Source organism: Equus przewalskii, chromosome 17 (assembly GCF_037783145.1).
Source record: "Equus przewalskii isolate Varuska chromosome 17, EquPr2, whole genome shotgun sequence".
Lineage (NCBI taxonomy): Eukaryota > Metazoa > Chordata > Mammalia > Perissodactyla > Equidae > Equus > Equus przewalskii.
Genome location: NC_091847.1, coordinates 23,198,781 through 23,211,925, shown reverse-complemented (window position 1 = coordinate 23,211,925; position 13,145 = coordinate 23,198,781). Strand labels below are relative to the sequence as shown.

Genomic DNA, 13,145 nt, shown 5'->3' with positions numbered 1-13,145 from the left:
CTGGTCCGATCAATTGCTTTGTAATTAGCTTGCAGTGAAACCATGACCGATAACAACATAAAACAAGACAGAAAGATGAATTTTATTCAGCACTTGACTTCAGTTTTTCCTAGGGATGCTTCTCAGCTAATAACTGAATTAAGATGTGAGGAAATGTCATATGCCTTGGACTTGGCGTGGCTATAAGGATATCGTGAGGGATGTCTTCATGGAAGTCAACGATGCAAATTCTAGTTCTTTCCATTACAGATAAAAAGACATGTGGACCTCATGAATTCCAGTGTAAAAACAACAACTGTATTCCAGATCACTGGCGGTGTGATGGCCAAAATGATTGCAGTGATAATTCAGATGAAGAAAACTGTAGTAAGTAACTCTTGCTTGAGAACGTTGCAAGCTTGACAGCCTATTCAATAGGCAGGATAGCAATTTTTAGTTCAGTTACGGTATGAATTTGAACCTGTCTGTCTCGCAGCTCACATTTTTATAAATATATTCACATTTGGACAAGAATATTCAGACTAAATTGACCTGAATCTCAAATGGTAGAATTATTGAAAGGCTCATCTTGAGAGTTATTTTCTTACAGTTATCAGAATTGGTATGAAAGTATCATGAGATTTAATGCAACCCATTAGTATGCAATGAAGGAAGCCCTGATGCAAGTTCATACAAAGAGCTGAATGATTTGGAGATAGTACAAAACGTATCATCCTTTCACGGATGGTATTCATTTCATTTCAGTCTCAGATCTTTTGACACTGCAAATTCACCCATGAGCATCTTTTGGTGAAATATCATTTATTCTCTCTGGAGTGGTGAATGTCACATGGATTCAGGATGCTTTCTCTGAAAACAGAATAATACTATTATCATCATCTGCCTCCTGCATTTTTACATAATAAATTTCAAAAACAATAATTATCCAACAATTTTGTTTTCTAAAAAGTATGACAGTATGTAAAATTGTGACAGAGTCTCTATATTCTAGCATTAATTTCTGAACATATTTCTTACTGGCACCTTCTTACCCTGCTGTTTAAACAAAGAAAGCAATGTAATCATGTTTAAAATAAGATGACCACATTGCATTTATTAAATATTTATATTCTGCTACTTGAAAAAAGGATTTGATGATAACAATAATGTCTACTGTTCTACATTGAACTAAAAGCATTCATTTCCCAATGCACAGGAGATGAAATAGGAATTATTATACTAAAGCATAGGGTTATATTATATAAAAGCATACAATTAGTAGAGTCACAGCCTTATAAACCATTCGGATACTCAGTTTGCAAAATATTAACTAGTGTTTTGAATACCTTTCAAAATATAATTTGAGCAGTGTTTGAGCCTCAGGTACATTCAGTATGAAATCTCTGGATCATTATGATTATAGAGTATTCTGACTATAGGAACCTTATTACTCCCTTTCACATAGATATCTCCCAACTGATCATTCCCTTTAGAAAGGTAAAAAACATTACAGAGTCATTAGAGAGTTCTAGATTCTTTTAATAAAGAAATTTTTAAAAGTTTATGTAGCAGGTTTTCAGATCCTGTCCAGTGATTAAAATAAAAATCTAATGGAATGAGAGCGGATGAATGCAAGTGTAAATACAAAAAAGAAACAATTGTGTATATACCTTCAATTTAATTTATTTGTATTTCAGGGCTAAAATATACAGATAACTACTTAGCATAGTTTTGGATACATTTAATTAATTATCAGTAATATACCCAAGAGGAAATGTCCTATGACTGAAGGATATTAAGGACAAGAGAGGGTAGGTGAGAAGGCAACACTGGAGACTTACGTTTTGGAAAACCCTTTATTCCAGTGGTAATTGAAATTGTGTGAGAAGTCAGGTTAATGCTGTAGTAAGAAAAGAAGGAGAAGGAAGGGTTGAGACAGCCTACCTCTGAGTCTGCTGACATTTCCTAAGTGGCTCAATATCATTTTGCTGACATCTCCTAAAAGTCAGTCTTTGATGCATGAAAGCAAGGAGAAAGTATATTGCATCTCACTTGTCACTGTGGAAACTTAGTGATAAATCATTGAAGCCACAAAGCCCTTAAGAAAAAACAAGGAAAGTGGCTGCAGTATCAAGCATTGCAGTGTAAAATACCCAATTATGTGTGGTTCTCTTTTAGTTCCTATTCATTCTGAGCTTGTGGCCTAAGACAAGTAATATTGATGAATTTGCAGAGGAGAGATGACAATGAACAAGAATGGAGCATATTTTAGTTGTGACATGGAAGAATAGAAGGCACACAGAGGACAATATCAGAGTTGGGAACATGATAAACATGTAAGAATATGTAAGTGGAAGGATCAAGACATGTAGATAATTGAGTGGTGTTTGAAGATATAATCTTGAATAGGCCAGAAGACATGGGAAGGTTTAAACATTGAAAAATGCCAGCAGTTCTATATAACCAGAACCTGAGTCTATGAAGAGTGAGAAAATACAATATATCTATAGAGAGCACCAAGAGACGAGTCATATAGAAGTAAGCTTTAGAAAATATACTATTGCTGTATTAAAATGCTGCCAAGATATTGCACATTTCATATTGTCTATTGAAACTATTATAATTATATGTATAAAATTATCAAGAAACTATTCTAATTATATATATAATTATAATATATATTATATTATGACTATATATAGGCCTCACATAATTTTTTATATATATATAAAATTATAATACATAGAAATGAAAATAATATACCCAAGAGGGCAGTGGTATATTGTTATCATATTTTCTAAATATCATTAGTAAGTGGTACGCATGTTGGTTCACATTTGGTAGTTATTGTTAGCTATTATTAAGTAGTGAAACATATCAAAGATAGTAAATCAGCTTTATAGTTAAAAAATGACAGCAGCGTTTTTTTTTACATGGTTATATTCCAGCACCCAACACTTACTTGCATTCAGTTGCCTCACTCATTTCTTTTTTTTTTTTTTGAGTTCTTAATAGTTTACATCAATGTGAGATTTCAATTGTACATTATTTTCTTGACTGTCACCACAGAAGTGCTCCCCTTCACCCTCTGTGCCCACAACCACCTGCCCTCCCCTGGTAACCACTGAACTGTTTTCTTTGTCCATCTGTTTGTTCACATTCCACATATGAGTTGAATCATCTGGTATTTGTCTTTCCCAATCTGGCTTATTTCACTTAGCATAATTCCCTCCAGGTCCTTCCATGTTATTGCAAATGGAATGAATTTGTCTTTTTTATGGCTGAGTAGTATTCCATTGTATATATATATATATATATATATATATATATATATATATATATACACCACATCTTCTTTATCTATCATCAGTCAATGGGCACTTGGATTGTTTCCATGTCTTGGCTATTGTAAATAGCCATATGCTATTTGAACTGCATAGTTCAATGATATAGTGCTGCAATGAACATAGGGGTGCATATGTTACTTTGGATTGTTGATTTCAAGTTGTTTGGGTAGATATCCAGTAGCGGGATAGCTGGGTCGTATGGTTGTTCAATTTTCAGTTTTTTGAGGAATCTCTGTGCTGTTTTCCATAGTGGCTGCACCAGTTTGCATTCCCACCAGCAGTGTATGAGGGTTCCCTTTTTTCCACACCCTCTCCAACATTTGTTATTTTTAGTCTTAGTGACTATAGCTATTTTAGCAGGCGTAAGGTGGTATCTTAGTGTAGTTTTGATTTGCATTTCCCTGGTGATTACTGATGTTGAACACCTTTTCATTTGTTTATTGGCCATCTGTATATCTTCTTTGGAAAAATGTCTCTTCATATCCTCTGCCCATTTTTTGATTGGGCTGTTTGTTTTTTTATTGTTCAGTTGTGCGAGTTCCTCGTATATCATGGAGATTAACCCCTTGTCAGATATATGATTTGCAAATATTTTCTCCCAATTGGTGGGTTGTCTCTTTGTTTTGATCCTAGTTTCTTTTGCCTTGCAGAAGCTCTTTAGTCTGATGAACTCCCATTTGTTTATTTTTTCTTTTGTTTCCCTTATCTGAGAAGACATGGTATTTGAAAAGATCCTTTTAAGTTCAATGTCAAAGAATGTACTACCTATATTATCTTCCAGGAGTTTTATGGTTTCAGGACTTATCTTCAGGTCTTTGATCCATTTTGAGTTTATTTTTGTCTAGGGCATGAGATAATGGTCTACCTTCATTCTTTTGCGTGTGGCTGTCCAGTTTTCCCAACACCATTTATTGAAGAGACTGTCTTTTCTCCGTTGTATGTTCTTGGCACCTTTGTCGAAGATTAGCTGTCCATAGATGTGCAGTTTTATTTCTGGGCTTTCAGTTCTGTTCCATTGATCTGTGTGCCTGTTTCTGTACCAGTACTATACTGTTTTGATCACTATGATTTTGTAGTACATTTTGAAATCAGGGCTTGTGATACCTCCACCTTTGTTCTTTTTTCTCAGGATTGCCTTAGCAATTCAGGGTCTTTGGTTGTGCCATATGAATTTTAGGATTCTTTGTTCTATTTCTGTGAGGAATGTCCTTGGGGTTCTAACTGGGATTGCATTGAACATGTAGATTGTTTTGGGTAGTATGGACATTTTAACTATGTTTATTCCTCCAATCCATGTGCATGGAATCTCTTTCCATCTCTTTATGCCATTATCAATTTCTTTCAGTAATGTCTTATAGTTTTCGTTTAATAAGTCCTTCACCTCCTCGGTTAAATTTACTCCTAAGTACTTCATTCTTTTAGTTGCAGTTGTAAGTGGAATTTTATTCTTGAGTTTTCTTTCTATAAGTTCATTCTTACAGTATAAAAAAGCAACTGATTTTTATAAGTTGATTTTGTATCCTGCAACTTTACTATAATTGTTAATTATTTCTGTTAGTTTTCCAATGGATTATTTGGGGTTTTCTATATATAAGATTATGTCGTCTGCAAACAGTGAGAATTTCCCTTCTTCACTCTCTATTTGGATTCCTTTTATTCCTTTCTCTTGCTTAATTGCTCTGGCCAAAACCCCCAGTACTAAATTGAATAAGAGTGGTGACAGTGGACATCCTTGTCTTGTTCCTATTCTCATGGGGATAGTGTTCAGTTTTAGCCCATTGAGTATGATGTTGGCTGTGGGTTTGTCATATATGGCCTTTATTGTGTTGAGGTAATTTCCTTCTATTCTCATTTTGTTAATAGTTTTTATCATAAATGGCTGTTGGATCTTGTCAAATGCTTTCTCTGCATCTATTGAGATGATCATGTGGTTTGTATTCCTCAATTTGTTGATGTGGTGTATGACATTGATTGATTTGTGAATGTTGAACTATCCCTGTGTCCCTGGTATGAATCCCACTTCATCATGATGTATGATCCTTTTGATGAATTGCTGAATTTGGGTTTCCAAAATTTTGTTGAGGATTTTTGCATCTGTGTTCATCAGTGATATTGGCCTGCAGTCTTCCTTTGTTGTGTTGTCCTTATCAGGTTTTCGTATCAGAGTGATGTTGGCCTTGTAGAATGTATTCCACCTTCCCTAATTTTTTGGAATAGTTTGAGAAGGATAGGTATTAAATCCTCTCTGAAAGTTTGGCAGAATTCCCCAGGGAAGCTGCCTGGTCCAGGTGTTTTATTCTTTGGGATGCTTTTTTGTTGTTGTTGTTGTTTTGAGGAAGATTAGCCCTGAGCTAACATCTGCCGCCAATCCTCTTTTTGCTGAGGAGGACTGGCCCTAAGCTAACATCCATGCCCATCTTCTTCTACTTTATACGTGGGACGCCAACCACAGCATGGCTTTGTAAAACGGTGCCATGTCCTCACCCGGGATCCAAACAGGAGAACCCCAGGCCACCGAGAAGCGGAATGTGGGCATTTAACTGCTGCTCCACTGGGCTGGCCCCATTTGGGATGCTTTTGATTACTGTTTCAATCTCTTTCCTTGTGCTTGATCTATTCAGATTGTCTGTTTCTTCTTTAGTCAGCTTTAGGAGGTTGTAAGAGTCTATGAATTTATCTGTTTCCTCTAGATTATCCATTTTGTTGGCATATAATTTTTTGTAATATTCTCGTAATCCATTGTATTTCTGTGGTGTCTGTTATTATTTCTCCTCTTTCATTTCTAATTTTGTTTATCTGAGCTTTCTTTCTTTTTTTTTTGGAAGTCTGGCTAAGCGTTTGTCAATTTTATTTATTTTCTCAACGAACCAGCTCTTTGTTTCATTGATTCTTTCTACTGCCTTTTTTGTTTCAATAGCATTTATTTCTGCTCTGATTTTTATTATTTCTCTCCTGCTGACTTTGGGTTTTATTTGTTCTTCATTTTCTAATTCAGTTAGATGTAATTTGAGGTTGCTTATTTGGGATTTTTCTTGTTTGTTATGGTATGCCTGTATTGCGATGAATTTCCCTCTTAATACAGGCTTGTGCTGCATTCCATATGAGTTGTTATGGTATGCTATCATTTTCATTTGTCTCCAGATACTTTTTGATTTCTCCTTTGATTTATTCAATGATCCATTGCTTGTTCACTAGCATGTTGGTTAGTCGTCACATCTTTGTCCCTTTCTTGTAATTAGTTTCTAGCTTTATAACATTGTGATTGGAAAAGATGCTTGGTATCATTTCAATTTTCTTAAATTTATTGAGGCTTAACTTGGTCTATCCTTGAGAATGTTCCATGCACACTTGAGAAGAATGTGTATTCTACTGCTTTTGGATGGAGTGTTTTATATATGTCTGTAAAGTCCAACTGGTTTAGCTTTTCATTTAACTCCACTGTTTCCTTGTTGATTTTCTATCTGGATGACCTATCCATTGATGTGAGTGGAGTGTTGAGGTTCTCTACTATTATTGTATTATTGTTAACATCTTATTTTAGGTTTGTTAATAGTTGCTTCATGAACTTTGGTGTTCCTGTGTTGACTGCATATGTAAGTGTTATTTCTTCTTGATGGAGTGTCCCTTTGATCATTATATACTGCCCCTCTTTGTCTCTCTTTACCTTTCTTATCTTGAAGTGTACCTTGTCTGATATAAGCATTGCAACACCTGCTTTCTTTTGTTTGCCATTACCTTGCAGTATTGTCTTGCATCCCTTCACTCTGAGCCTGTGGTTGTCATTGGAGCTGAGATGTGTTTCCTGGAGGCAGCATATTAGTGGGTCTTGCTCTTTAATCCATCTCACCACTCTGTGTCTTTTTATTGGCAAACTCAATCTATTTACATTTAGGTTGATTATTGATGCAAAAGGGCTTAATGCTGTCATTTTATCACTCGTTTTCTGGTTTTCCTGCATTTTGTTTGTTTCTTGTCCTGTGTGTTTTGGTTTACCATTGAATTATGTAGTTTTTTATGATGTGTTTCTTTGTGTTCTCCTTATTTATAATTTGTGTCTCTGTTCTGCTTTTTTGTTTAGTGGTTACCCTGAGGTTTGTATTCAGAATCTTGTGTATGAGATAGTCCATTTTCTGATGGCCTCTAATTTCCTCAGTATAAACCAATTCACTTCCTTTCCTCCTCCCGTCCTATGTTGTTTTGATCACATCTGAGTCACACTTGTATTGCAACTTTGTGGTTGAAATGACCGGCTTATCTTTGTTTTTGCTGTTTCCTTCCCTTTACCTTAATGCTGTACTTGAGTATTTGCTATCCTATTCTGATTCTGTGTACCTATTTAACTCCTTTCTCTGTGTTTTGTGACCCCTTTCTCCCTTTTTTTTTTCAGGTATGAGGGTTTTCTTGAGGATTTCTTGTAGGGGGGGTCTCATGGCTACAAACTCCCTTAGCTTCTGTTTGTCTGGGAAAGTTTTTATTTCTCTGTCATATCTGAAGGATATTTTTGCTGGATAGACTATTCTCGGCTGAAAATTTTTGTCTTTTAAACATTTGAATATGTCATTCCATTCTCTCCTAGCTTGTAAGGTTTCTGCAGAGAAATCCACTGAAAGCCTGATAGGGGTTCCTTTGTACATTTTCTTCTTCTGCCTTGCTGCCCTTAGTATTCATTCTTAGTCATTCATTTTTGCCACTTTTACTACTATATTCCTTGAAGTAGGTCTTTTTACACTGACATATCTAGGAGACCTGGAAGACTCTTCCACATAGATTTCCCTCTCTTTCCCTAGGTTTGGGAAGTTCTCTGCTATTATTTCTTTAAACACGTTTTTCTGTTCCATTCTCCTTTTCTTCTCCTTCTGGAATATCTATAATTCTTATGTTGCAGTTCCTAATTTCTCAGAGACTTTCTTCATTTCTTTTTAGTCTTAGGTCTTTCTCCTCCTCTGTCTGGAGCATTCCATCATGTTTATCTTCAATTATGCTGATACACTCCTCTATGATGTCTACTCAAGCATTCAGGGAATCTGTATTTTGTTTTATCTCTTCCATTGTGTCTTTCATCTCTAATATTTCTGATTGATTCTTCTTTATTGTTTCAATCTCTTTTGTGAAGTAGCTCCTGAACTTTATGAATTGTTTCTCTACATTCTCTTTTACCTCATCAAGTTTTTTGATGATAGCTATTTTGAATTCATTGTCAATTAGATTACATATTTCTGTGTCATCAGGACTTAATTTTGGGTACTTGTCATTTTCTCTCTGGTGTGGAGATTTGATGTAGCGTTTGACATTGTTAGAGGAGGAGGTTCAGGTCTTTTGCATTCTGATATTGTTTGGTTGTGGTTGCCACCTATCACCTCTGGGTGGGGGTCAAGAGCCATGTATTCTGAGCTCTCTGCCTTCAGCCGACATCCGACATCCGTGGTGGTGGAGCAGTGGAGGGTGGGGGCAGGAGGGGCATTTTATCCTGTGTGCTCTTGGGTTTTCTCACTCTGCTCTTGCTATGTAGTCTGCTAGGGTATTGGCTTGATGAGGGCACACCCCCTCCTGCCCCCCACCCCGTGAAAGCTCTCGCCTGGGAGAGGGCTTCCTTCTAGGCTGTATGGGTCCTTGGTGGTGGTCCTTAATGTTCCCAGGAATGCACATCCCCTCCCCCATTCCTTCCCTCATGGAGTGTCCCGTGGTCTTGGATGGCACTCTTTAGGGGAGGGAGTGAAGTTCTCTCTTACCCCATTCCAGCTCCTCCAAGGGGGGTTCCAGCCCCTCCACCCTTGTTGTATGGCGGCATGTCTCTCCAACATTTTTGTGCTGTGTTACAATGTCCTCCGTTAGAGTATGGATTCCCCTTTTCATTGTATGTTGGAAGGGAGAGAGTCCCAGGCAAGTTCACTCCACCATGATGCTGGTGTCACTCCTCACTCATTTCTTTATCACATTTATCTGAGTTCTTATTTAAATATCTGGAGATAGTCTATGGAGTAGAGCTATGTCCCAGAGTCTAGCACAGTCCCTGAGATCTATTATAATATTAGTAATGTATTTCTTTAATTGCTTTTGGACTTCTTTTTTTCATAAATCTGATTTAGTGAATTTACTTTTTAAATTGTTTTGGAAACACTCCAGGCATAGATATGGGAGGAGTATGCATAGTAGTGGAACAGTTAACTGCCAGCTATGTTTTAAATTGAGTATAGTTTCTACTTCTTTATGTCTACATATGATAATTAGTCCATTGTCATTGCATCATCATCTGCTGTTCATTTCCCTTGTTAAGTGTTCAGCAGGGACATTTTGCTTCAGCTGTGATTTCTGCTCTTAAAAATAATAAAATCTCATTGTTACTGCAGGTTTTTTGTAATCTGGATCAAAGGTTTGGAAATATTTTAGACATCTCAACAGCTATACTACTTTTATCAGCAAGAAGTATTATATATACAGCATGTATGCCTTCTAAGTAATTGATGTGCAAAATAAATTACTTCATATCTTTGTATTATTAAGAAATAACTTATAATCCAATGGATTTAAAAGTACCAAGTAATTTGATCAACTAGATTAAGGTTTATGTAGAGAAACAAGCTGCATGTGCCTTATTTGAATTTCTAGTACTTTCGCACTGAATTTATATCAGAAGATTATTTGTATAGCATGTCAGTTATACTAATTGTATTCTAAAAATTCTCCTCAGATGCTCACACCCACATTCATATAACTTTTGAACTTATCTTCAAGGGTTTATGATAATATGCTCAGCAGAGAAATTGGAGTCTGGAAGCCTTTCTGTGCTGCCACTAACTAGCTTTGAAAGTCACTTTTATTTTCTGAACTTAGTTTCTTGGATTTTGTGCAAGATGGCTTCCAAAACTCTTTTCAAGTCTGAGGCTGTGTGTTTTTGCCTCCATTAGTATTGAAGGAAGTGACCAGTCTGTATGATGCTCCTATTTTTTATTCTTATTATAGAATCCAGATCAGCTTTCCAAAACATGCCCTATGAAGACTACTTGGTTGTTGATTTGGCATGTTTGGATGATGTTTCTGGAAAACCTTGTTAATTGTCCATGTATGGGATTCTTTATTTATTCTAGGGCTGGGGAATAAGTAATATTGGGGAAAGTTAGTATGGGAAAAATATTTTAGGAATAATGCGGAAATTGGCACATTCAAATTTTCTTTCCAGATGGGTTTTCTTCCAAGCATAGTCATTTTTTTGTTCTTTTGTACAAGGAAAATGCTGACTATCATATCAAGGTCTAAAAATTAGTCTTTTCCTTATCCAGAAAAGATCAAAGTTAAGATGATCAATAAGAGAATACAATCTCTTAGAAACTTCTCTCATAACTGAATTACATTTTCCTCAAGAGAGAGCTTTTTTTGAAATATTTGGTAGCAAAAGATTCTGAGGCATATAGATAAAAGTTAAAAACAAACTAGCTACCCCATTCCTTGATGACATTTATGTATGTATAAATAATTCATGATTATTATTCAGAAATAGATTCGCTGGTATTTTAAAAAACATGATAGAAACATACAGAATTTCCATTTGCACTGAAAAAACCTTTTCCCAACAAATCCCTCAATTCCTCTGCCCCCATTTTGAAACAGAATAATTAACAATGTTAGGACAAGTCTCTATGGAACAAGTGTTCGATGGAGTTGTTGGGCAAATACCTTGAATTACTGACTATATGACTTTTATAACCTTACCTCAGCAACATCCAAACCTCCCTATGGCAAGGTGTGTCAAAACCTGTGAAGTCACTGCTGTTTAGTGCAAGATGAACACACTCACTTTTAATTAGGATAAAGGCAAATTAGAATGTAAAAGGAAGAATTATCCTGTTCAGATACCCCCATACCCATGAAATTAAATGTTTCTACTGCTGTTTTTTAATCATCTAAGTATATTATTTTTTAATGAAAATCTTTTTTGATTGTTCTTTTCCATTGTTAAAAAATTGAGCATTAATTTATTAATTTAGTTATAGTAATAATTAGAAATATTATTATAATATAACTATAATGCATAAATATAATTATAAATATTATAATTATTATAATTCATTACTTTATAAATTTCACTATAATTCCTTTTCCCTAAGAATAAAGCTGCATGTGTCTGCAAACAGAAGGGGAGTGAAACGGCTTCAGTATGGAGGAATGATAAGAGAAAAAAGATTCTCTTTTATTATTGCCAAGTGAAATAGACATTGCTAGCCACATGCCTTAGACGAGTTAACTTGACTTCTCAGGGTTTTAACATTAACCTCTGTAATATGTGAGCACTTATTACTTCTTCAGGGGTATGGGAGGCAATGCTATGGCCTAGTAGTAAAAAGTACAGGCCCTGGTATCAGGTTGTCTAGGTTCAAGTTCAATGCTAGCTCTTCTGCCTGCTGGGTGATTTGGAATAAATTCCTCATCCTCTCTGTGCCTCAGTTTGCTCACCTAAAAAAGAGTCCAATAATAGCAGCTACCTTACAGAGTTGTTAGAAGTTGCATACACTTAGCATTAACTTCACCTAGTGTGCCTAACAACAAAACAATTAGCAGCTGGTAGTCACTATTATTGTTACAATTAGTAATATTGTATTAATAAAGTTTTTTTTAAGATTAAAGAATAAAATATGTAAATATGGCACAAAGACAAAAAGAGAAACTGCTATTGTCATGCTCACTTAAACAAAGGAGTTTTGAGACATGAAGGGGGTCCTCCAGGTAGTGGCTTTTCCCATTTTACTCAATAGTATCTTGTCTTATTCATAGCCTGAAGTTCACATTTTATAATAAAGTGACTCACAGAGCAAAACTAAATGCTCCAATACGTGTTACACTGTCTGCGGTTCTTCCAATGTTGTCAGAAGAGATCTTTATATGGAAATGTAGGCGCCTTCATGGTAGCCAACATTTAAGAGGTTGCCCTATAGCTGGAAAACAAGAGATTGTAAAGAGTAATATTCAAATGCAGGCTGAATTATTCACAATCTGTATGCAGAAAATTCAACTTCAGATGGATGTTCCTTAAATTTAATTTCTCTTACCTATTCCCCCTTTTTTTGAATAAGAATATTACTGTGTGTGAGACAGCTGTAAATATAGACAATAAGCAGAGAAAACAAGAAGGGTCTTTCATCATCCCAGACAGCAATTCTATTTAGAGAACAAAAACTAAACAAGAGCTGATCTCCAGCAGTCGTGTTGATTAGTTGCAAGAACAAATTTCTGAAATCTTCTTTCATTGTCGAGATGAAACATATTCCACATGGGAGTTAAGCCAAGTAGCAAGTCATACTATTTGGCTTATGTCATATGTGGAATATGGTGAAGCATAATTAAATCAGCAACTGGCTAATTATCTAAAATGACTGGTAAATGATATAGGACATAAGCAAACAATAGCATAAACAAGTAGGCAGTTTTCAAAAACAAGTCTCCTTCTGCCTCTTCAACCATTACCCACAGAGGCATGTCCAGTAATACTACTATATACCTTTCTTGTCCTATGAACTCTGGATTTTCTGGGGACAAGATCAAAGAATTAGAAGGTCATTAGAATACATAATAAAAAGTCAAGAACCAAAAGTTAGACTTACTCCTCTGTTAATAAATAGCCCCTTTGGTACACAGAGTCATAAAATGTCTTACTTAAAGAAAATACATAAAATGACTTAGAATTCCAACAACTGGAAAACCCTATTATTATGCAATAATATGTAGATTTTCATGTGTTTTATTTTACGTTTCTGCTGTATTTTTATTAAACAGTAGGCTATCTTTTGTCTTTTTTTCAATTTGTTTCTGTAATGCCACTTTCTATTT

The 13,145-nt window shown here is 35.4% G+C and overlaps 1 protein-coding gene and 1 long non-coding RNA gene across 5 annotated transcripts in view; one reads left to right on the top strand and one right to left on the bottom strand.

Moving 5' to 3' along the window:
* Positions 1 to 13,145, top strand: part of LRP1B (LDL receptor related protein 1B) — a 1,824,802-nt gene that overhangs the window by 1,668,053 nt on the left and 143,604 nt on the right. For all 4 annotated transcript variants that reach the window (XM_070581263.1, XM_070581262.1, XM_070581261.1 and 1 more), the window contains one exon: positions 250 to 366. In XM_070581263.1, coding sequence (XP_070437364.1) covers positions 250 to 366 — 117 coding nt within the window. The remainder of the gene's footprint in view (positions 1 to 249; positions 367 to 13,145) is intronic.
* LOC139076781 (uncharacterized) lies at positions 64 to 13,010 on the bottom strand. Its single transcript, XR_011528718.1, has 3 exons — positions 12,920 to 13,010; positions 12,127 to 12,253; positions 64 to 849 (listed from the first exon to the last, which is right to left on the bottom strand). It is a non-coding gene; the product is annotated as an uncharacterized lncRNA (long non-coding RNA).